At 39.0% G+C, this 26,550-nt stretch overlaps 1 protein-coding gene across 1 annotated transcript in view; it reads right to left on the bottom strand.

The window, feature by feature from the left end:
• The window catches only part of MTMR9 (myotubularin related protein 9), a 34,812-nt gene extending 8,617 nt beyond the window's left edge, over positions 1–26,195 (bottom strand). The window contains exons 1-8 of the mRNA XM_079771901.1: positions 24,931–26,195; positions 18,651–18,759; positions 14,120–14,245; positions 12,764–12,937; positions 7,768–7,985; positions 6,795–6,956; positions 2,388–2,529; positions 1,291–1,511 (exon numbers count right to left, since the gene is read on the bottom strand). Of these exons, the coding sequence (XP_079628027.1) occupies positions 1,291–1,511; positions 2,388–2,529; positions 6,795–6,956; positions 7,768–7,985; positions 12,764–12,937; positions 14,120–14,245; positions 18,651–18,759; positions 24,931–25,112 (1,334 nt within the window). The 5' untranslated portion in view covers positions 25,113–26,195. The remainder of the gene's footprint in view (positions 1–1,290; positions 1,512–2,387; positions 2,530–6,794; positions 6,957–7,767; positions 7,986–12,763; positions 12,938–14,119; positions 14,246–18,650; positions 18,760–24,930) is intronic.
• Between the last annotated feature and the right edge of the window lie 355 nt (positions 26,196–26,550).

Genomic DNA, 26,550 nt, shown 5'->3' with positions numbered 1-26,550 from the left:
TTTAATTGCTAAGACACGTTCCCAGGAACCAGGCATGATGAGGATAAGGAACCATTGCACCACTGCTCCTACCAGCCCCCTGCCCCCAAACCTACGACTGAACAAACCAATCACTGAACTTTTTCAGGCCGAGCCCACCCCACACAGCTTAAGAATCCTCCTCTATTAAATGAGAATCAGAATGTGAGATAAAATCTATTTGTGACCCCTATATTGAATGTAGGTCTGAGAGATATTAATAGGTACAACACCAAAAAAGAATCCATAGTCAAACATATTATTTAAATGCCAAGTTAAAGTTATATCCACTGCTTTACCAGAGAAAGGCTACAGCAGGAGTAGGAAGACCTGTACTCTAGCCTGACTTTTGCTGACCAGCTGGCTGGGTGTCCCTGGACAGATTAGTCATTTAACTAATCTGCACATTACCCTTCTAAATCTATAAAACCGGATGGAGGGAACAGTTATATGGTAAGGCTTCTTGCAGATGTAAAATACTATAATTCTATGTAAATAAATTATAATTTAAAATAGTTACCCAATATATTCAAAGCTTTTTAATCAGTATATGGGCTGATTTTAATCTAACGAAACAAAGTCGTAGGATAGGCTCACAATAAGAATATACTGTATACACTTCACATAATTTATACTAACTGTAATCTCTACCATCTTATAAATAACACTAGAGGCCCAGTGCACAAATTCGTGCACAGGTGGGGTCTGGTTGGCCTAGCCCCAGTTAGCAGATCAGGGCTGGGCCTGTCAGGAGGAGGAGACAGCGGGAGGTTGGCCAACCAGCCCACCCCGATCAGGGCCTGGCCGGTTGGGGGTAGGCACCGCAGGCAATTGGCCAGCAGGCCCCACCCCCGATTGGGGTGGGGGGGCCAATTGGGGGCTGGGCTGGCCATGAGGAGGGGCTGTGGGCAGTGGGCCAACAGGCCTGGCTACAAATGGGGTGGAGGGGGCCGATTGGGGGCCAGCAGCCTGGGGAAGGGGCCATGGGTGGTTGGCCAGCTGGCCCTGGCCCTGATTGGGGTGGGGGGGCGGGGCTGGTCTGGGGTGGGGCCAGCCAGGGGGAGGGGCTGCAGGAGGTTGGCCGGCTGGCCCCGCCCCCAGATTGGGCTAGTTCACTGGCCACAGTGGGCGTCATAGCGATTGGTTGTTCTGGTCGTTATGGCGTTCTGGTCACTGGCTTTTTTATATATAGATTAATGCAGAAACAAATCTTTTAAGGAGTGGCCAAAACAACATAAAATGAAATGGCCCCCATGTGAGCAATGTACCCACCTTTCACTTTCATTGTTGCCCAGAAATGTTCCAAATTGCGAGGCATAAGCATGCTCAAAGAGCATGATGAGGAAATTCTCATTAAATTCAAAAGAGCAAGGGAATTGACGAAGTATCTGCCACACACAATCCAAGAAGAGAAGAAATACAGGCGACTCCCACTTCTGCTTACTATTACAATAGGCTGACTGTGCACAGCGCTGTTGGAACGGGTGACCAGCCTACGAGAAAAGGGGGGAAATGATAAGGGAAAGAGGGAAAAGATAGTCGGACCCTAGTGAGATTCCACATTCTATTAATATTATTTCACACAGGTGCAATGAAACTCCTATTAAATGAAACATAATGTAATTTTGGTGACACTATTTAGATTATGATTTCTTGGTTTAAAACAATTTCCAAATTCTTAACCATAAGAACCCAAACTGTCCCTGGAATGCCAAATAAAATAATGAATAAACTTATATATTTTTTTAAATTTTTTTATTAAGGTATTATATGTGTACATATCTTACCATTGGCCCCCCTACCCCACTTCCATACATGCCCTCACCCCCCAGTGTTAAACTTATAAATTTTTTGTCTGTGTAATTTGGAGCATAGTCAAAGAACATAAGCTTTTCAGGTACTAAACAAAAGGCAGTTAACACCTTCTATCTATCCAAAGCATTAACACATAATAAATCCAAATTGTAACTAGAAGGGCCAGAAATTATTTTCTCCAGAGATACTTTCATTTCCAAGATATATTTAAACATTTATTTTTAGTTACAATTGTTTACTAAGTTACACAGTGTATGTACAGTCACAAATTAACCTCTGCCTTGGAGGATTTCTGCCTAGTTTATGAGGCCTTTATTTCAGTTTTCATCCACAGCCTTATGTGATAGCAGTGTTTTGTACTAAGGATAAACAGATGAAGTGGGCAAGGTCTCTGACCTCAAAGAAGTCACTTTATTTTGGTCTAGTTCAGGAAACAAGACACAAAGAAAATGGACCTAAACATCAAAATGTCATACATTATATCCGCACCCACAAACCAGGATCACGAAATCAATTATTAGCTGTTCCTCTGCACACAAAATAGCTTTTCTCACCTGCAGCCACTCTCTTTCTATCAAGGCCTCAAAACCACGGATGGTCCTGCTTCTTGGTTCCAAGATGATCTGGGCCAGGGAGGTCACCTGAAGTGTGGAATCAGTTCCTTCTGTTCCATGAATCAATATGGATGCTCCTTCCCTGGTAGGAAAATTCAGAGTACAAATGGGATACTCCCAACATGGTCAATCAAGTCTGCTAATAATAAACATTTACTGAGTACAAAGTCTTATGTATTCCGCAATGTCCCATAGGGTTAAGAGTCTAAATAAGGCATATTGAAGAGAGCTCCCTGGGGGAAAAAAGTAAAACTCTAGTATGAGTCCCAAATGTCACATGGCAAGAATCCCTTCAAGCTATAACAAATTTTTACAGAATGTTTTTAGCTAAAATATTTCTACCTTTACAAAAACAAAAGCAGTCTTTAACACACACAGTAGGCACTTACCTTTTCTGCTTTAATAGTTGATTAAAGGCTTTTCTCATCGAACCTAGAAACATACTTAAAATTATTTTTCTGTATCTCTCTGACCTTGATTCTACCTTTTCACTAACAGCTAGCTGACTATAAGGACACCTTCATCAATTGTAATGGGAAACAAGTCTTGAACTGTACTTTGAGAAACATGAAACAGGAAGAAACATTAAAAAAATTTAAAAAATAAAACTGTCCATCGAGAAAGGAAGTGGTGATGATACCAAGACACTTAGGAAGTGTCTGGGACCTCAATATTCTAAAGAGAGTGGGATGAAACATCAAAAACTAAATTAACTACATCTCTCCTCTCCTTCTTCCATGTCTTATATTGAAATGACAGTGAAGAAAATTTTGGGCAAAAAAGAAAAGAAATTCACCACTTTCTCATAAAAGTTTCATGTTTGGTTATTACTGTTAATTGTCTTCCCATGTACATATATACTTTGTATAGCTGCAAGGAAAAGTAATTTGTTATTATTTCCACTTTTATTATAAACATTTTCCCATGTATCTATGCCATCTTTAGAAGTATTGTATTAATGGTTATTAAATATTCTATTACGTGATCAACTACAATTTATTTAATCCTATGGTTGGATATTAAGGTTATTGCCAATTTTTTTTTACACTGCAGATGATGCACTTAGCTTTTTGCCTTTTGCTGAATTGAGTTCTTAATTTGAAAATAAGACTCCCTGATGTTCACTTATGGCTAGGCTAACAACCTCATTTGTAGTATGAAATCTAATGAGTAGCCTGAAAAAGGTATGAGCAAATATTTTAAGGCTTCTGATATATACTGAATATATATCTTGTTATCTGTGGTATATTCTGAATTTAATTTATTTAACTTAAGGTCAATTCTTACATTTTTAGTAATTAAATATAAGGGCAGATTTTTATGGTGGTACAAGTAACAAGCTAATATATATCAGAAAAGGGAAATGAAACATTGCAAAATAACCAAAATCTTCAACTTTCCTAGGAGTGTGGAGGTTCCTGTTTGTTTAAGGCAGCAGCTCAAACTAAACGAAGGTGGAGATAACAAATACTGTTCTGCACCTAGACCTGCATCATCTCACTATTATGGCTGAAAACTTGGACAAATGGTGATAAGTGTCTATTACAATTCACGTTTCATAAGAAAATAGGAGCCTCTGTATTTATCATGTAAGGGGAAATCTTTTAAACTTAGGCTAAAAAGAAACAAAACCCTTAATATATGCACCTCATCATTCTGTATTTTTCATTTCCCATATTTTATTAGATAAATTAGCTTCATCTAAAATATAAGAACAGCCCTGACTGGTTTGGCTCAGTGGATAGAGCGTCAGCCTGCAGACTGAAGGGTCCCAGGTTCAATTCCAGTCAAGGGCATGTACCTTGGTTGTGGGCACATCCCCAGTAGGGGGTGTGCAGGAGGCAGCTGATCCATGTCTCTCTCTCATCGATGTTTCTAACTGTCTATCCCTCTCCCTTCCTCTCTGTAAAAACATCAATAAAAATATATTAAAAAAAAAAAAAAGAACAGTGACAGCCTGGGAATCCTGATTTCAAGCCCATTCTTGGTTCTGTCACTAAATTACCACGTGATTTTAAGCAATCCATTCTATAATCAATTTCTCACTAACCATAAAAAATTACATATATCGTTCCCTAATTTGGAAGCATCAATAAAACAAATTAGATTCTCAAAGAAAAGTGCCATCCAACTATGTGGTGGCAATACTTATACCTACCTAGTGTTTCAGTGGGAATCCCCTTCTTAAAAAGGGCATGCTAAGCTTCTGCCACAACTTATACCATCCTTCTGCCTCTGTTCAAGTCTTCTGCCTCAAGCCTCAAGGATTAGCAACCTTCAACTGAGTGAATAAACTAAAATCACTTCATATACTTCACATCACTACCATCAGGTTTTCTCAACTTGAGATCCTGATGTAACTGCACACATCGAGTAGTTTGTAATAAGATACTTGAGATTAGAAAGGATTATTTTACTGTGTAACAAAATCATATGCTTCCTTTCATTGTTATTTCAAAAGTAAGAAGGCTAGTTTGGCCCTCTGAGAAGACATAGAAAAACTTTCCTTTCTCACAGTTTCAGAAAAGGAAAATTGGTAGATTAATAATTTAAGGACTGTATAGAAAAAAGTTAGGTCTTTGGTACTTAAAAAACTTGTGTCATCAAAGACATATATGTACATGGTTCACAATTCATTCAACAAACATTAATTATCAATTACATGACAAACTCTATGCACATACTTCATTGATAACTGAATGCCATTGACTATCTTATATAGTAATTTATAAAATGATCTGAACATAAGATATAGAATAGGCCCAAACTTTATTAAACTTCACTTTATTGCACTTTGCAGATATTGCATATTTTACAAATTGAAGGTAAGACCTCTACCAGCATAAAGATTACAACTCACTGAAGGCTCGGATGATAGTTAGTTTTTTTAGAATAAAGTATTTTTTAATTAAGGTAGACACTTTTTTTTTTGAAAGAATACTATTACACATTTAAAAGACTACAGTAGAGATAAACGTAACTTTTAAATGCATTGGGAAATCAAAAATTTGTGTGACTTGCTTTATTGAGATAGTATTTGCTTTATTGCAGTGGTCTGGAACCAAACCCACAATATCTCCAAGGTATATGTTAATATATAAACACTAGAAGCCCGGTGCACGAAATTCGTGCACGGAGGGGGGTTGTCCCTCAGCCCAGCCTGTACCCTCTCCAATCTGGGACCCCTGGAGGGATGTCCGACTGCCCGTTTAGGCCCAATCCCACCGGCAGTCGGACATCCCTCTCACAATCCAGGACTGCTGGCTCCCAACTGCTTGCCTGCCTGCCTTCCTGATTGCCCCTAACCGTTTCTGCCTGCCAGCCTGATCACCCCCTAACCACTCCGCTGCCAGCCTGTTTGCCCCCAACTTCCCTCCTCTGCTGGCCTGGTCACCCCTAACTGCCCTCTCCTGCAGGGTTGATCACCTCCAACTGCCCTCCCTTGCAGGCCTGGTCCCTCTCAACTGCCCTCCCTTGCAGGCCTGGTCCCTCTCAACTGCCCTCCCTTGCAGGCCGGGTGCCTCCCAACTGCCCTCTCCTGCTGGCCATCTTGTGTCCACATGGGGGCAGGATCTTTGACCACATGGGGCAGCTATATTGTGTGTTGCAGTGATGATCAATCTGCATATTACTCATTTATTAGATAGGATAGAGGCCTGGTACAGGGGTGGAGGCCAGCTGGTGTGCCCTGAAGGGTGTCCCTGATCAGGGTGGGGGTTCCCTTGGGGCGTGGGGCGGCCTGAGCGAGGGGCCTGTGGTGGTTTGCAGGCCGGCCACGCCCCTGGCAACCCAAGCGGAGGCCCTGGTATCTGGAATTTATTTTCCTTCTACAATTGAAACTTTGTAGCCTGGAGCGGAGCCAAGCCTGGGGCTCCCTCTGCGGCGGCAGCCATTTCTGTTGGGGTTATAATTGAAACTTTGTTGCCTTAAGCGGGTGGGCCCGGCCAGGGTGTGCGGAAAGCTTTGCTTCCCCTGTTGCCGGTGGCAACCCTGGCCTGCTCTCTCAAGCTCCATTCTGACGCCATTTCTGTTTGAATTTGTTTACCTTCTATAATTGAAACTTTGTAGCTTGAGTGGAGGCTTAGGCTTGCAACGGCTGGCGGAAAGCTTGTTTCCCTCTGTTGCCTGGGAAACCTTGCTCTCTGTGGCTGTAGCCATCTTGGATGGGTTAATTTGCATACTCGCTCTGATTGGATGGTGGGTGAGGATTGTGGGCGTGGCTTGTGGGTGTGTCAGAGGTGTGGTCAATTTGCATATTTGTCTATTATTAGGTAGGATATATCTGGATAAAAGCAAAGTCTAGTTAGCAGTGCATGTCCCATTCTGGAGCACTGAAATGTACTTTACCTGTCGATACACTGAGCCACTAGACAGGCAGTTGTCAGAATCTCTTTGATGTGAGTCAGCCAGTTGGAAGACTCCAATTTACTGAGCCATCGGTCCATGTTATGAGTTTGGTCATTACAAGCTTCCACAAGTTTGACTAAGCTCTCCTGAAGAATGTGATACCTTTCAAATATAAGGAAAAGAAAAACAAAACAAAACAAAAACAATGAGGGAAGAAACCAAACCAAAAACTCAGCCTCCAATTAATCCAACAGCAAAAGTAGCTCAAAATACTATAAAAATATTTACCTTGCTATACAATAACCTAAGGATTAAATAATGAAAAGTTAATATTTCACATGATTGCAAAGATGCTTAAAGTGCCTGTCAAGGTAACTGATCCTCATCTGAGTAGATTAAACACAAGTCGAAGAGTTGAATTATCTGATTGGGGAGAGAGCCAGGTCAGAGACAGCACCACTGACATGTGCAATCCTACTCCAATGGGTCTACCCGGAACTATCAGCAGGGGTGCCCAAAGCCAGCTCCGACTCCCACCTACCTACCCAGAAGTACCTATAAACCACTAATTGCAAGCATAAACAAGAGAGGTGGAGGAAACAGGGTGTGAAAATAGGTGGGTATGGGGGAAATTAAATGTGTAAAGTCTTTTGACTAGGAAAATATAGTTATCCATAGCCTATCTGGATAAGTTTGGTGACCACTGATCTATAAAAAGAGCAGACCTTGTGGGGGATGAAATTTCAGAGCTGGCTTGCAGAAACAGTGCTATTTGACTAAAACTCACCTGTGAGCATCCAAGGTAAGTTTTCTGTTCATCTTACCAAACACAACGACAGGCTAGCCAGTCAATTTTGGACTCTAAGTTAATGTTTAGATTCATTTGAAAACTTGTAATTTTTGAACAGCTAAGGGTTCACCCACTCTAATTAGCTTCAAATAAGAGCCCATCACTGTCTCCAGAATCTTTTACCTCTCAATAGACTTATGAATCCGCCTCCACTGGGGATAATGAGCTTCTTGCTCAAAGCCGCCTCCTTTGGCTCGAGCTTGCTGAGCTACATTTAGAGATCGAGTATCAATGATGTAGCCACGCTTTCCTGCTCTGAGGGTAGCATTTATCAGCTTCTCATCTTCTTTGCACCGTCTCCCATTTGTGCCAGTCAGTGGCTGACCACTTCGCATAATTACCTAGAATCACAATAAAATTTAAAACTTAAGCCCTAGCTGGGTAGCTAAGTTGGTTAGAGCATCATCCCACTACAAGGTCACAGGTTCCATCCCCAGTCAGGGCACAAACAAGAATCAACCAATAAATGCATTAATAAGCAGACAAGTCAATGTTATTTCTCTCTCTTTCTCTCTCTCCTTTTCTCTCTCAAACACAAAAAACTTAATAGTAGCTGCATTTAAAGTTTTTGAAAACAGAAGTAAATTAGCTAGATTAAAAGTATTTCAAAAACAACTGGAGATGGATCTGATCCTAAAACAAAGATACATTTCTATTTATTGACAAAGTTAATAACTGTAAAACAAAAATAAGCCTTGCACTTTCAAATGATTTTTCCTCCCATTATCTCAAAATACTTTCACATAATAAATTTTAGTTCCTTTTTAAGATGAGGTATTATAATTCATTTAGTCAGTGAGTAATTATCCAGTTGATCTAGCCCTGTAATGAAGATAATAATGACCTATGCACCAGGAAACTTTTGCTTCAACTACCTAAACTTAGGGTTGGCAAGAATTATAAAGAAAAAGGCACCAATTGCAAAATAAAAATTTTTACTTATTATTCTTGTTTTGGGAATCATTTTCAATATCTTGAAAGCTGCCTGGTATTATTTATCCTCCAATGGCCCTCTTCCATCCTTTTCAGTATTCCAGGACTTAACCACTTGTCTCCAAATGCTACGAACTATGTATTTTGAAGGTTTGCTTTTGAAACTTTTCTCAAGAAATCAATAACTATTACACTGATCTCTACCTGGTGAATGGCTTAGAGTTATTTCAACTTCACCCCTTGTATAGATTGTTATCTTAACTACCCTGAAATTTAACATGATCAAGAAAGGTCATCCACTGGATGACAATAGCTAACTCTCAGATGGCACTCACTATGTAAATGGACACTCAATGTATTTACCATCAATTATTAAAATACTTTGTAATGAACCCTAGTAAAAACAGATATACTATTAAGCAAGCAGAATAGACAGCCTGATGCAAAAAGAGCAGATTTTTAGAAATCTTTTTATCCTAAATATCCATGTTTGACTTAATACCAGGGGAAAAGGAAAACAGGTGGTAATAATTTATCCACTAATTTACTATTGGTCTCAAAATGAAGCTGTTCATTGACTGAGAGAAAGTAGAGGACAGAAACAGATTTAGAAAATATCTAGGAAACAAATACACCACAAGCACTTGCCTATTCAATTCCTGATGCCCATGTTTACTTATTGTGACTAATGACATGTGCCACTCTTCTCCCTTTTGAAAATAAAAACTTCTGCTCAATTTACCAGTATCTTACCATTATTCGGATCAGAGAAATTTATTTTTCTGCCTGAGAACATTAATTTAAATAGCACATGGACATTATTAGTTCCCTTTGTATTGAGTCCTGAGGATAAACCTAGCTGGGTTAAGTTTATTCCTAGGTATCTTAATTTTTTTTTGTGCAATGGTAAATGGGATTGTTGTTTTAATCTCTTTTTCTGTAAGTTCACTATTGGTGTATGAAAATACCATAGATTTCTTGGCATTAATTTTGTATCCTGCTACATTGCCAAATTCATTTATTAAGTCTAATAATTTTTTGATGGAGTCTTTAGGATTTTCTATGTACAGTATCATGTCATCTTCAAATAATGACAATTTTACTTCTTCTTTTCCAATTTGGATGCCATTTATTTATTCTTCTTGTCTGATCACTGTGGCTAGCACTTCCAGTACTATGTTGAACAGGAGTGGTGAAAGCAGGCATCCCTGTCTTGTTCCTGTTCTTAAGGGAAATGGTTTTAGTTTTTGCCGATTGAGTATGATGTTGGCTGTATGTTTGTCATATAAGGCTTTTATTATGTTGAGGTATGATCCTTCTATTCCCACTCTGCTGAGCGTTATTATCAGAAAAGAGTGTTGGATTTTGTCAAATGCCTTTTCTGCAACAATTGATATGATTATGTGATTTTTGTCTCTCAATTTGTTTATGTGATATATCACATTTATTGATTTGCGGATATTGTACCAGCCTTGCATCCCTGGAATAAATCCCACTTGGTCATGGTGTATGATCTTTCTAATGTAATGCTGCATCCGGTTTGCTAGAATTTTGTTGAGGATTTTAGCATCTATGTTCATCAGGGATATTGGCCTGTAATTCTTTTTCTTTGTGGTGTCTTTATCTGGTTTTGGGGTTAGGATAATGCTGGCCTCATAGAAAGAGCTTGGAAATCTGCCTTCCTCTTGAATTTTTTGGAATAGTCTGAGAAGGACTGGTTTTAGTTCTTTGAATGTTTGGTAAAACTCCCCTGTGAAGCCATCTGGTCTAGGGTTTTTGTTTGCTGGAAGCTTTTTGATGACTGTTTCAATTTCATCAGTATTTATTGGCCTATTCAGATTTTTTTATTCTTCCTGATTGAGTTTTGGAAGCTTGTATTTTTCTAGGAATGTGCCCATTTCGTAGAGATTGTCTAGTTTGTTGGAGTAGAGTTGTTCGTAGTATTTTTTTTACAATCTTTGTATATCTGTGGGGTCAGTTGTTACTTCACCTCTTTCATTTCTGATTTTGTTTATTTGGGTCCTCTCTCTTTGTTTCTTGGTGAGCCTGGCTACAGGCTCATCAATCTTGTTTATCCTTTCAAAGAACCAGCTCTTGGTTTCATTGATCTTTTGTATTTTTTTTTTTTTTTTTGGTCTCTATGTCGTTTATTTCTGCTCTGATCTTTAAACTTAACTAAGGAGGTAAAAGACCTCTACTCTAAAAACTACAGGACATTGAAAAAAGAGATAAAGGAAGACATAAACAGATGGAAGAACATACCGTGTTCATGGATTAGTAGAATCAACATCATTAAAATGTCTATACTACCCAAAGCAATCTATAGATTCAATGCACTCCCCATTAAAATACCAACAGCATATTTCACAGACCTAGAACGAATTCTCCAAAAATTCATCTGGAATAAAAAAAGACCCTGAATAGTTTCAGCGATCCTGAGAAAGAACAAAGTAAGAGGGATCTCAATACCAGATATCAAGCTGTATTATAAAACCACTGTTCTCAAAACTGCTTGGTACTGGCACAAGAACAGACATATAGACCAATGGAATAGGACCAATGGAATAGAATAGAGAACCCAGAAATCAACCCAAACCACTATGCTCAATTAATATTTGACAAAGGAGGCAAGAACATACAATGGAGCCAAGACAGTCTCTTCAATCAATGGTGCTGGGAAATTTGGTCAGATACATGCAAAAAAATGTAACTAGACCAAAAACTTACACCATACACAAAAATAAACTCAAAATGGATAAAGGACTTAAACGTAAGACGGAAAAGTATAAAAATATTAAGAGGAATACACAGGCAGCAAAATCTCAGATATATGCCGAAGCAATATCTTCACCTATACAGTTCCTAGGGCAATGGAAACTAAAGAGAAAATAAACAAATGGAACTACATCAAAATAAAAAGCTTCTGCACAGTAAAAGAAACCCTCAACAAAACAACAAGAAAGCTCACTGCATGGGAGAACATATTTGCCAATGTTATCTCCGATAAGGGTTTAATATCCAACATTTAAAGGTAACTCATACAACTGAATAAAAGGAAGATAAACAACCCAATCAAAAAATGCTCAACGGACCTAAATAGATACTTTTTGAAAGAAGACAGAAGGAAGGCCAAGACATATGAAAACATGCTCAAAGTCACTAATTATCCAAGAGATGCAAATCAAAACGACAATGCGGTACCATCTCACACCTGTCAGAATGGCTATCATCAACAAATCAACAAACGACAAGTGCTGGCGAGAATGCGGAATAAAAGGAACACTCGTGCACTGCTGGTGGGAATGCAGACTGGTGCAGCCACTGTGGAGAACAGTATGGAGTTTCCTCAAAAAACTAAAAATGGAACTTCCATTTGACCCAGTGATCACACTTCTAGGAATATATCCCAAGAAACTAGAAAGACCAATCAGAAAGGATCTATGCACCCCTATGTTCATAGCAGCACAATTTACCATAGCTAAGATTTAGAAACAGCCTAAGTGCCCATCAGCAGATGAGTGGATTAAAAAACTGTGGTACATCTACACAATGGAATACTATGCTGCCTTAAAAAGGAAGGAACTCCTACCATTTGCAACATCATGGATGGAGCTGGAGAGCATTATACTAAGCGAAGTAAGTCAGTCAGAGAAAGATAAATATCACATGATCTCACTTATTTGTGGATTATAATGAACAACATAAACTGATGAACAAAAACAGATCCAGAGACAGAGAAGCATCGATCAGATGGTCAAACCTCAGAGGGAAGGTAGGGATAAGGGGGAAAGATCAACCAAAGGACTTGTATGCATGCATATAAGCATAACCAATGGATGCAGACAACAGGGGGTGAGGGGGAGCGCATGATTGGGGGGAGTGGAGGGGGCAATGGGGGGATAAGGACACATATGTAATACCTTAATCAATAAAAAAAACAAAAGACACAAAAAAACCTAACTGGGCTTTTCTAAGGTTGAGCAGCATCACAGAAAGAATTCAAAGTCATATACTGATCACAGAAAACACTCTACTCCCGATTCCTTGAATTTTAAATGAAGGAAGTCCTAGCAGGAGTGACTAACCACTTCAGTGGACAGGTACACGGAGAAGGGAACCATTTCTAAGAAAAAAAATCCTCAAACCAAGTCTTTCAGTAGACTAAGCAGCAGTACTGTACACTTACCATTTCATTTTTTTTATGATAATAGCTGAGTACTGGGAAGCGTCCTCCATGTCGAAATGTAGCCACCTTCCGAAGAGCTTCATCATCAATGGATTTCGGCACTATGACAATTGGTGGGTAAGAGGGGCAGACCGCAAATTCCTTATTAACATAGCTTAACCTCCAGTCACTGGTCTGAAAAATACATAATATTTCAGAGCTGGTATCTCAGTGTCACAAAATAATCTGAAAAAATTTAAAGGACCTTAGAGATCAACTTTCATACAATGAAGAAGCCATCTCAGAAATTTAATAGAAGGATATCTATCAATACTTAGATACTTCCAGAGAAAACGAGCTCCATTCTTTAGTCAGCTTTCTGCAATGCTATGTATCCCCAGTTCCTAGAAAGTTCTTCCTCATATTTAGCAACATTTGTTGCTCTATAACTTCCTCTATTGGTTTTTACCATGATTTTAGTACAAGTTCCCTATCTTACATGACATCTCATCAAATGTGTGACAGACAGTTGTTTCTCCCTTTGTCTTTTATTCTCCATGTTAAATATATTAAGTATATCCATGACTATCAGGGCCAACACATCATCTCATTCATCCTTTTCTGGGTACCATTAACAAGTCAATGGTACTCTTAAAGTATAGCAACAGAAAGACTGTAATACTTCGTATAATGCTGAACCAGAACAGGTGAGACTAGAGTTACTACTTACTTCAAATCCCTTGTTCCTTTCTATTATTTAAAAAAGAAGAGCCCTTGCTGGTTTGGCTCAATGGATAGAGCATCAGCCTGTGGACTGAAGAGTCCCAGCTTCAATTCTGGTCAAGGGCACATGCTTGGGCTGTGGGCTCGATCCCCAGTGTGGGGCATGCAGGAGGCAGCCAATCGATGATTCTCTCATATCATTGATGTTTCTATCTCTCTCTTCTTCTCCCTTCCTATCTGAAATCAATAAAAATATATTTAAAAAATAAAAAAGGAGAAAGCCCTGGCTGGTGTTGCTCAGTTGGTTGAGTGTTGTCCCGTGCACCAAAAAGTTCTATTCCTGGTCAGGACACATGCCCAGATTGTAGGCTCGATCCCCAGTAGGGGCATGCAGGAGTCAGCCAATTGATGCTTCTCTCTCACAGATGTTTCTCTTTCTCTCTCCCTTCCTCTCTCTCTAAAAAAAAATCAATAAAAACATATTTTTAAAGAAGTTAAAAAGGAGAAACTAGGACAAGGTAGGATGCTGAGTTCAGTGTTATGAGAAAAGGCATGAGTAAGTCAAATGTACCTTATCACTCATCAAAAGGAAGTAAAGTAAGGTGTTGGGATATTTCTCAACTATTACCCATAGTTCTCTCAAAAGTTACTCACAGCTGAAGAGTAGAGTTCAAACTCTTGCTCAGGAAGGAAAGAATGCCAGCCATCTTCTATCACTTCAAACATGGGCCGGTAAAAGAAAGGGTACATCAGAGTGATGGAGTCCAGGGTAGATAATGCCTAGGGGGAAAAGGAAATAAAGAAAGGAAAAAGGAACATACCACAATTTGAAACACTTTCTGACTGCCAAATGGTATTAAACAAATATGACCTACTAATGATGGGCATATTTATCTAAAACTATATTTGTCACTAGATACAATTATAGCTTATTGAAGCTAATTTCTGTGCTTCTGGAATCTAACAAGATATCTGGCACATAACATACACTCAATTAGCATTTGCTGAATGAACAGAATTTTAAAATGTGCATACCTGTTCTAGGAGAAAAATGAAATAACTCTTTGACATCATTTAATAAAGCCTAATAAAACAGTTTAAATATTTTTTGGGGATCAGAGAACAAACAGGTTTTGGTAGTCAGTAAAGCTTGGCTCAAAATCTAGTTATCAACTGTATAAACATTTTAAAATAATTTAAAATCAGCATCTGTGCCCAGCTGGCATGGCTCAGTGGTTGAGCGTAGATCTATGAACCAAGAGGTCATGGTTCGATTCCCAGTCAGGTTTCGGGCTCCATCACCAGTGGGGGACGTGGAGGAAGCAGCCGATCAATGATTCTCTCTCATCATTGATGTTTCTATCTCTCTCCCTCTCCCTTCCTCTCTGAAATAAAAATATCTTTAAAAAAAATAAAATAAAATCAGCATTGGTTAGTAACTGTAAAATAGGGTGATAGAGCTTAGCAGCCAAAGAGTCAGACTGGAGTCAGAATGCTGGATTCAAATTCCAAACTCCAGTGCAATAGTAATTAAGTTATGTAACTGCTCCATGCCTCACTTTCCTCAGCTGTAAAATTGGGGAAATAACAGTACCTACCTCATAAGGCTGTTACGGGCATTCAGAGAGAATGTGTGGGGCTACAGCAGTTCCTGGCACAAAATAAACTCTAAAATAATTTTAGCTATTACATGGTCCACATATTATATACTCCACATATGCTTCATCAATGTTCACTCCCTACCTAGAGTGATATGCCATTTGGTCAGGTATCAGCATATCTTTATGCTACACTGACCCATTTTCAAGCCAGGACAATAACTCTGAGGTCCTGCAATGAGCCTACAATCATCTGCAGCACTTGAATTCTGGGTGGCAACACCAGAAAACCTGACTAGATAGGAGCAATGAACCGACAGAATATCCTCCATTGAGTGGCAGTTTCATCCTTCGAGAGGGTAATTATGGAAAGCATTTCTATGGCTGAACAAAAAAGCACCAAAATCAATGAACATAATTCAAACTGTAGTAATTATGGAGACACATACACCTGGAGGTCAGAGGGCCCAACATCATGCTAATACCCCAAAACTCTCAGAATGAAGCTATCTCCTTCTAGGTCATAGAAAGACCAGATACAAAAGGATGGGTACATGACTTATTAAAAAAATAGTCATTCAGCGGTTTAACAAAAACATCCCCATCCAAAGTTATTCTTCTTTCTGTCCATAAATCATGAAGACTTCCTCGAAAGCTCATAAAACAGAAAATATGGAGAAGCATGGCTCACTAATCTATTATCTACTTCTACATGTCTTTGGCTGCCAGTCACACCAAACAGAAGCAGAAAAGCCAGTATCCATATCTGATGTAGGCCAGGGCTATTATTAGTCAGTTCAAACATTATTTTATTTATTCATTTATTTATTTTTAAGATATTCTTTGCAACATTTAGAAAAAATTTCAGCTTTACTGAAATACAATTGATAAATAAAACTGTAAAATATTTAAAGTGTACTATATGATACATACACATTGTGAAGGGATTCCTCCTCCCATTGAGTTGACACACTATCACCTCACATCATCTTTTGCTGTTGTTTTTGAGAACATTTAAGTTTGACTCTTTTAGCAAATTTCATTCAAACAATATAGTGTTTTGAAAAATAGTCACCATGTTATACATTAGATCCACAAGCTTTATTCATCTTATAGCTGAAACCACTTTCTATTCTCTATTTCTATTATTTTGGCTTTACTTTTTAAGATCCCATATATAAGGGATACAATCCAGTACTTGTCTTTCTCTGTCTGGCTTATTTCACTCAGCATAATACCCTCCAGTTTCATCCATGCTGTCGCAAATGGCAGGATTACTTTCTTTTTTTAAGCTGAATAATTTCTCTCTCTCTAATATATTCTCTCTCTCTCTCTCTCTCTCTCTCTCTCTCTCTCTCTTTTCTTTATCCATTCATCCATCAACTCTTAGGTTGTTTCCAGACCTTGGCTATTATGAATGATGCTGCTATGAACACGGGAGTACAGGTATCTCTCCAAGATAATGATTTTGTTTGGTACATACCCAGGAGTGGAACTGCTGGATCACAAGATAGTTCTATTTTTAATTCTTTGAGGAGCCTCCATATTGTTTTCCATTCGGGCTGGTACAACCATTATTTTAAATGCAAGTAAGTCAGCACCACTCTGGCAGGCAATAAGCACTTGTGATTATATTTTATGTCACTAGAGATAGGGCTTTTCCTTTAAACATATTAATGGCGAAAGAACTAAAAACATTTCAACCCCCAAAGGCAGTTGAAAGTAAACAGAAAACAGCTTCATCAGACTTCCTGCTATAATTTAGAAAACTGAGCATTTGCCAGTTATCCTTCCAATAGGATTCTATTTGTGGCAACAGAATATATTTGAGTATATGGACTCTTGATTACAAAGAATAGCTCAACTATGCTATATAAGAATTTCACTTATTACTCCCAAATTATGTCAAAATGTATTTGGGGGAGGGAATTGGAAGACAGTAAAAGGCTAAAGGCCAAGTTCACTATGTGTATTTACTAAACTGTTAAAAAAAAAAAAAAAGAAGAGGATTCACATTCTGATATCAAATTATGAGAATGGCTCATAATTTATGGCTTCTTTTCAGCCATAATGACTTCCATATAATCAGTCATTTTCTATAGAGCATTCGGTAACATCTACAGCTAACTAAAAAACTGGTTAGCATTACTTAGCTAAATAAATGCAATCAGAAAGAGGAATAATAAGCCTTGCCCGTTTCTTCACTATGCTTCACCATGGGCAACTTCAGTAACACCCACCAATCAGTTATCTTACAAGTTAGAAAAGAGATAAGAAAATTGTAGACAGGTCAATGAAAACCCAACCCTACAACTGAAAAAACAACAACAAACAAAACAAAACAAAACAAAACAAAAACCATACCCAAAAACCACATGCTTAACTGCAGTGGGTCAGCAGCATTCTCCTGCCCAACTAACAGGACTGTATTTCAATTTAACAGCCTAGAAGTCATTGGCATTTCTTACTCATGTTAGTGAATCCAGCCAAATCAACATTACTGTGTTACTTCCAAATGACAGATATGTAAGACAGTTTGGCTCATCTTCTCATTTCCTTAAGTAAAATTTAGCAAACTCAGAAAAATGTTGCATACCAATTTTTGCAGTACCACAACAGTTGTTCCTTTATTCTTCTCTTCACGTTTAAAAAAACGAAATCCTAGTTACAGATTTTAAAGCCTTTCTTCCCCCTTGTAATAGGTAACACGTTAAGCGCCAAGCCTGTTTTGTCTTCCCTTCTGTTTAGCCCACAATAACCGATTTCACCGATATGCTGGTGGCCGGGGACTGATGAGGTCCAAATGGAAAGTATAGTGTCAGTCACCGTTGACTGACATGGCGCTTAACGTGTTAAAGCAATAACATTTGTTTCGGACACAAAGCTCAGATTAGTCACTTAAAGACAGAACAAAAATCAGCATGTCTCTATAGTTATCAAGAAAATATTATAAACATAAAGTTAATTGCTACAACTTAGTAGCAGTGATTTAAAATAAGGCAATTTAAAATTTAAGTGTATACCAATATAGTTGGTTAGAATGGGGAAGGGTATAGTGTGAGCTCTTCAATTTAAATATTAAATTATCCAAGTAAAATTTCTATTATTTATAATCTGAATAGATATTCAATATTATTTAAACAAATAGAAAACAAACACATCCTATCTTAAGCAAATCTGATATATGGAAATTCAGATTTACTAAAAACAAACAAGAGATAATAATCACTAGTGATAATTACTTCCTTTATAAAAGAAATAACTTTTTTAAAAGTCTCACCATATACATATACATACACATATACATATACATATACATACAATGGAATATTATTCAGCCTTAAAAGGTAAGGAAATTGTCACATGCTAAATATGGATGAACCTGGAAGAAAAAGTAACCCTAAAATCCTATTACATTTCCTATAACAATGAATCAGGGTGACGCTTTTCCTATCAGTCGTCAATATTTGAGTTATAGAACAAGACCAAATATTTAATGAAGAAACATAAGAGCTACAATGAGTCAGAATATAAGGCTTTTTTAATAACTATTTAGTTTCAATACATTTTGCTTCCAAAATACTTACCTCAATGGAACTGGCTATATTCAAACATTCCTCCATTCCAGGAATATCCAACTGAATTATTCGAAAATCTTTACACTTTATGATGATGGTACCGAGTGGCCCCACGAATCTGTAAAAAATTATAAATTATAGTTAAGAATATACAGGTTTCTAACCTTTAAGCATATGATTATTTCTGTCAAAAGAGAATGTAGTTATAATCATCTATATTCAACTATTCAACTTCCTTCTCCTAATTAATCTAAGGAAAAGTCAAGCCTGCATCATAAAAATGTGAGCCACAAGTTATTTAAAATCTATATTGAAAAAAATTTCAAACATAAAGTAATTTATACTAGGCCGAATCATTTAACAACGATTATTTGGGGCCCAGATAGTGTGGCTCAGTGATCGAGCATCAACCCAGGAATCAGGAGTTCAAGGTTCAATTCCCAGTTAGGATATACCCGGGTTGCAGGCTTGATCCCCAGTAGGGGACACGCAGAAGGCAGCCAATCAGTGATTCTCTCTCATCGTTGAGGTTTCTATCTCTCTCTCCCTTTCCCTTCCTCTCTCTTAAGTCAATAAAAATACATTTTTTAAAAGCTAGTATTACTGTAACAGTGGTTTGTAACTGCACTTTTTTTTTTCTACATAATTTAAGAGACTAATGCATTACATGAATTATTAGTTTATGTTTTGGGGCACACAACACATAAAGATGTAATTCTGTAACATTAGCAATGAAAAGGGGGTGAGGACAGAGCTGTAAAGGGGTAGAGTTTTGCATGTTACAGAAGTTAAGCTGGTATAATTTCATATTAGAATGTTATAACATTAGGATGTTAAATGTAATCCCCAGTGTAGTCACAAAGACAACAGCTACAAAATATACTCAAAGGTAAATGAGAAAGGAATTTAAACATTTCACCACAAAAAATCAACTATATACAAGACAGTAATTCAGGCAATGAGGGACAAAAAAGCTATAAAGCATATAGAAAACAAATAACATATTAACAAAAGTCTCTCCTTATCAATACAACAAGTTCTCACTTAATGTCATCAATAGGTTCTGTGACTTTAAGTGAAACAATGTGTAACAAAACCAATTTTACCATAGGCTAACTGATATAAACAAGAGTTAAGTTCCTATGGCATCTCATCAATGTTATAACAAAACGACACTGAACACAATTATGTTATTCAAGGACTTGCTATAGGCACTTTAAATGTAAATGGGTTAAACTCTACAATTAAAATACAGAGATTGGTAGAATGGTTAAACACACACACGATCCAGCTATATGCTATCTTACAAGAGACTCAATTGAGATACAAAGACAAACAGGTTGAAAGTGAAAGGATAGAAAAAGATATTACATGTAAATAGTAACCAAAAGACAGCAGGCTATACTAATATCAGACAAAATAAACTTTAAATGAAAAATGGTTCAGCCCGGCCACTGTGGCTCAGTGGTTGAGTATCCACCCATGAACCAGGAGGTCACGGTTCAATTCCCAGTCAGGGCACATGCCAGGGCTGCAGCTCAGTCCCCAGGAGGGGGTGTGCAGGAGGCAGCCGATCAATGATTCTCTCTCATCATTGATGTTTCTATCTCTCTCTCTCCCTCTCCGTTCCTCTCTGAAATCAATAAAAATATATTTTTAAAAAATGGTTCAAAGAGACAACAAAGGACATTATCTATAATAATAAAAGCGTAATATGCTAATTAGACCAGGCAGCCGAATGACCTTCCAGACGTCCTTCCGGATGACCTTCCAGACGAAGCTGGGGCTGCAAGGGCTGAGGCAAGCTGCTGCGGCTGTGAGGGCCAAGCCCCTTGCACGAATTTCGTGCATCGGGCCTCTAGTATATTAATAAAAGGCTCAACACAGCAAGAAGATATAACAATTATACACACTTATACAACTAACGACAATCAAAATATATGAAGCAAAAACTGACAGAGTTGAAGGGAGAAGAAAGTTCTACAATAATAGTTGGAAACTCTAATATCCTACTCACAATAATGTATAGAACAACCACACAGAAGATAAGTAAGGAAATGGAGGATTTAAACAACACTACTACCCAACAACAATAGTACACATATTATTCTCAAGTGTACATGGAACATTTTTCAGGATATGTAGTACATGTTAGGCTTCTAATAAAGTCTTAATAGATTAAAAAAGACAGACATCATACAAGGTACAAGCACATCTCAGAGATATTGAGGGTTCAGTTCCAAACCACCATAATAAAGCAAGTACTGCAATACCAGTACAGTAAGTTGTAATACAACTGTGAAGCATAATAAAACAATGTTTGCCTGGTGTCTTTTGTGACCACAATAGGATACAGTTAGAAATCAATAACAAATGAGAAATTCACCATATTGTGAAAATTAAACAACACACTTTTAAGCAACCAATGGATCAAAGAAGAAGTCACAAGGGAAATTAGAAAATACTTAGAGACAAATGAAAATGAAAACACAACATCACAAAACTTATGGGACACAGTGAGAGCTATATATATTATATATACACGGGATAAGGAAGTAGTTCTTAAGTAAGACTTAAAAAACACAAACCGTAAAGTAAGAATTGACAAAATTTTCATTAAAATTAAGGACTTCTGTTCAACAAAGGACACCACAGGAAAGTTAACAAATAGGTGAGAGACTAGGAGAAGACATTTGCAATATCTAAGTGAAGAATTAATATCTAGAGAGTATACAAGGAACTGGCACAAATCAACATAAGACAACAAACCCAGCTCTTTACATAAAGGAAAACATTTTTTAAATGAATTGCTAACAAATGTATAAAGAAATACTTAAACTCACCAGCAATTAGAGAAATACAAATTAAAACAAAGAGATGTATTTCACAATCATTAGACTGGCAAAAATTAGGAAGATAATAATACCTAATATTGGTTAAGAATGTAAGAGAACAAAGTAAAATAGTCATTTTGGAGAGCTGTCTAGCATTACTTTGTGAAATGAATTATGCATCTACTTTCTGGCTCCCTCCCATCCTAGGCACAATCCCAGGCACATGACTATAATGGGACCCGAGTATGTTTATCAGAGTTGTTTGTGATAACAGGGAACTGGAGGTTACCTAAAGGGCCAGATAAATGTTGTAGACTCTCTGGAATTCTATACTTCAGTCAAGAAGCAGTGAAATGGATATACACAGCAATATGAAGAGATCTTGAAAAAGAGTACTGAGTTAAAATGTTGAGAAATAGAAGATCTACAACATGATCTTACTTCAGTAAATTAAACTCACACATGCATGTGTGCACACACCCACACACAAGAGTGCTATATACTTTATAGAGATACACATATATCCAAGGACAAATAGCAACACTTAACATAGTTACCTAAAGGGATTGAGGATGACATGGGAAATTCTAGTGAAAATTAGCACTAAAAAAGAATAAAACAAAACACTGAGAAAACCTTATAATGAATCAATCATGGAAATGATGAGTCATCAACTGAGTAGGAGTAACTCAAGTGTCTATATCTAAGGTCCATAAAAAAAGAAAAAAGGTACAATTGAAAAACTTGTGTACAGCCTTGTCTTCTGAAAGGATCAAATAAAATCATGTATGCAGTGTACAGGAAAGTATTTTATAAGCTTTAAAGCATTATTCAATATAAGTTTCTACTAGATATGAGAGGGGTTGTCTTTCTCTTATGTGATAGAACTGAGATTCACAGAGGTTAAGTAGCTTGTCCAAGGGCACCTATCTAACAAGAGACAAACTGAAAGAGTCATCCTTAATACTACTCTCCCTCTCACACCCCATTTACAATTATCAGCATGGCATGGCAGCTCAGCCTAGGAAATACATCCCAAATCTGTCTGCTTCTCCACTACTTCTACTCTAAGTCACCATCAACTTTAAAAAATATATATTTTTACATAATTTTTTTCTTGATTTCAGAGAGGGAGAGGGAGAGAGAAACATCAATGATGAGAATCAATGATCGGCTGCCTTCTGCACAGCCCACACTGGGGATTGAGCCCGAAACCCAGGCATATGCCCTGAGAGGGAATCGAACCGTGATCTCCTGATTCATAGGTTGATGCTCAACCACTGAGCCATGTCAGCAAGGCAGTCACCATCACCTTTTACCTGAACTACTCCACATTCTCCTAACTGGGCCTGCTGCTTCCACTCCTGCTTCTCTAGAATCCATTTGCCACCGGAGGCCAGAATCATCTTCTAAAAAGTCTATCAACTGCTACTTCCTTGCTTTCAACTCTTCAAGGGCTTCCCATGAAAACCATCACAATGGTATGTAAGGCCCTGCTTATCCCTCTAACCATAGTTTTTGCTGTCCCAGTAGCCTCTACATCTTGCTCACTACCCTCCAGTCACACTGGCCTCTTTGTTTTTCCTAGTTCATGCCAGCATGTTCCTGTCTCAGGTCTTTGTATCCACTGTTCCCTGGCTGAAATGCTCTTTCCTCTAATATTCACATTGCTAGCTTCCTCCATTCATTCAAATGCCATTTGTCTTCCTGGCATTCTTTATCCTCCATCTTCCTTCCTGGCACTTATTGCCTGACATTGTTATATATTTACTAGAAGCCCAGTGCACAAATTCATGCATGGTGGGGTCCCTCGGCTTGGCCGGCGATCGGGGTTCATTGGGGCTGGCCAGCCAGGGGGAGGAACCATGGGAGGTTGGCTGTGGGAGCGCACTGACCACCAGGGGGCAGCTCCTGAATTGAGCGTCTGCATCATAACGACCTGTCAACTGGTCATTTGGTCAACTGGTCGTAAGGGTAGCTTAGGTTTTTAAACATATTGATTTGTTGATTTATCTGAATGTCCATCTCTTCCACAGCACATAAGCTCCTCACCTGTCTTAGTCACCACTGCATCTGCAGGCCCTCACAGTGCTCAGTACATAGAAGACACATCGAAGTGAATATTTCTTGAAAGCAACAAACAACCTCTGACCTGACCACCTAGCTCATGTTCTTTCTATTACATCATGCTGCTCCCCAGGAAAAAAGACAAATGTGTGTACAGCTTGTCATTTATCCCCTAACAGATTAAAAGGCCCATGTCTTATATACTACCTTAAGCCCTACCAGACCCAGCATGTAGTAAATGCTAGGTAAATATGAAATGAAAGAGTGAAAAGCAACCATTAAAAGAGGTAAGTCAGAAAGAAAAATGTGAGTCCTGGCTTTAAGGGACTAATATATGTAACTATCCAAATACAAATTTTAACAAAAATTTATGAAAGAGCTATAATTAAAGAGCTATAGGATTTCAAAGTTAGTTGTGGGACTAACAGAACAATCTATGAAAGAGATGGCAGATAAAATGGTTAAAATGAATACTGATAGATGGGTAACAATTGGATGATAGCCTATAAACTCCTGAAAGAACTATATTTTATTCACGTTAGTGTCCTTAATACCTCACAAAGTAACTGCAATATGACATTCAATAAATGTTTAAGAAACTTGGGAGGAGCAAGGCACTCCCTCTATTTTCTTCAGTGTCAGTATAATACAGTGTTAGTATTAAGTTGGATAATCAATTTATCTTCTCCTGATAGCAGCCATTGGGGAAATGGGAAATTTGATTGCAGATGGAAGTGTAACCTTTTTGACTCTGAGACACCACTTTGGAAAGACAAAAGTACAAAAACAGGTTAATTAATACCTTTGCTTAAATGTCAACTCTGGTCTTTCCAAAAGCAGAACTGAGTAAAGAGAAATAAAAGACATTATAATCTCCCATTGTGGGAAACATTAAATGGATGACACAAAAGGTAAGAAATAAGGAGAAATGTACATAATCAACTGAACATTTTTGGGGGTGGGGTAAGGTTTTGTGGAATTTAGACACTACATACTGGGTTGAGTTTTCCTCAAAAGTGGCAAATAATGACTTTCTCTAAATCACATTGAATCACAACTTCATGAACTGTGATGCACAATTATTATTCAAAGAATATGATGGTGCAAGGAGAAGAAGTTTAAAAAGAAAAGTCACAGAAATAGTGTTATCTACCAAAAATAATATCAGGATAACAACCATGTGATAACCCTGGGGATTCCATCCAGATTTGAGAGAAACCAGGGATCTCATGTGGATGGTTTTCTGCTTTCTAAAACTCAAATCCTCAATCTAGGCCAGACAGGGCTTATTGTGCTGGCTGGTTTGCACGCAATCCTCTGGGGTACACCTACGGACCCCAGATTCCCAGAGGAATGGGGGGGGGGGGAGCGGGGGGATGAGCACTCACCGCTTGTCGATGGCATCGATGTTTGAATGGAGGAGCCACAACTCCTCCGTGTTGTCCTGCCGGGAGGACAGGATGAGGTGGTGGCCAGTTAGGCACAAGGTCCCCTCAACGGCTGGATAGAATGGTCGGTGGAGCACCACATTGTCCACCCGTGGGGTCTTAATCAGCTCCGCAAACTCCATGGTCCCCAGCGGCCGGAGCCAGGGGACTGCCACGTCCCGGAGGTGGAAGGCGGTTACACCGCAGGGCTGATGAGAAGGACCCGGTGCAGGGCTGGCCGGAGGGGCGGGGTCCGGGGCGGGAAGGCCGGGCCCCGCCCCAGGCCAGGGTGGGCTCGGCGAGGCCTGAGGCCACTGTCGCTGGCGGCAGGGGTGTTTCTGCCGCACCTCCCGGTCCTCCGCGGACCAAGGACTGGGCCAGAGAGAACGTCCCCGTGACAGGCCCAGCAGCCGCCGCCCAACCTGGGGACCTGGCCTGGGTGAGCGGGCCGAGAGGAGAAGGCGGAAGCTGTTGAGGGCCAGTTTCCAAGCCCCGGCCGCTAGGGACTCCTGGCGGAAGTAGCTGCTCCCAGCCGGACCTAGAGCAACTCTGGGCGGAAGCGACGGAGCTCGAAACTCGGAAGACAGGAAGTCAGATCCGGAAGTCGGTCACCGCCTGGGTCCGTAGAGAATGTCTCCGGAAACATAGCCCAAGTCAGAGATTTGTGTTCCTACTAGGAGAAGGCTCTTCTTTGCCCTCTTGGCCACCGCTGTACCCCTCACACCCTTCAAATATTCCGTATCTGAAAAGGCCGGGGAAGATGGGACGACGAGAAGAGGTCCCTGACCTCCCTCCCTCAACTTGAGTAGTAAGCCCATCCAAGGTCTCTTCAGAGCGCCGGGCTGTCATTAATTGTGGCGATTTCCATCCATTCGCCGTGAAGAGATTGCAAGTGTGGGATGGAATCGGTGATTGTGACCCCAGAGAAGACGCCAAGTGTAAGGTCCGGACGCTGCAGTCTCCCAGAGAGCGCCGCGCTAAGGCGCTGTGACCTTGAACAAGAAAAGAAAAGCATCCAAAGACCTATGAGAGGACCTAGGTATAAATACATACAATGCACAGAAGAGGAGGTGATCCTATCTTGTGAGGAAGTTCAAGTGACTTGCTAAAACACAATTAATTTGTAGCACGAACTGGACTTCAATTTAGATCTATGAAATACAAGGCATTGGGGCTTTGGTCACCACTGCCCAGCCTCCCCATTAAATACAATACAACCAAACTACTCCAGGCACCTAAATTATGCCAGAAAGTTACTTTAATTTTTCTTTCATGGGTGCTTCCCTCCCCTTTAAACTGGCGTTTTTCAGTCTAAAATAGGGAATTAGAGGTGAATATGCAAGGATTTGAGTCCTGGTCTACTGTCATTTTATTAACTTTTGAAATCCTCACCATGTAGTACACAGCGAGTTGGCTAAAGTCTCACAGCAAAGACAAATTGCCTCAAATCTCATCCGATTATTCAACACGTGTTTCTGCTTCTGTCCCTGCCCTTCCAAAAAGGTGCAGTTCTTAGAACCTCTTATATGATTGTTACAGCTGAGAGTCCAGTTTTATCTGCAAAAGAATAAACTGTAACCA

This window comes from Cnephaeus nilssonii (genome assembly GCF_951640355.1).
Source record: "Cnephaeus nilssonii genome assembly, chromosome: 5".
NCBI classification, from domain to species: domain Eukaryota; kingdom Metazoa; phylum Chordata; class Mammalia; order Chiroptera; family Vespertilionidae; genus Cnephaeus; species Cnephaeus nilssonii.
This window is presented reverse-complemented; position numbering and strand designations above follow the sequence as displayed.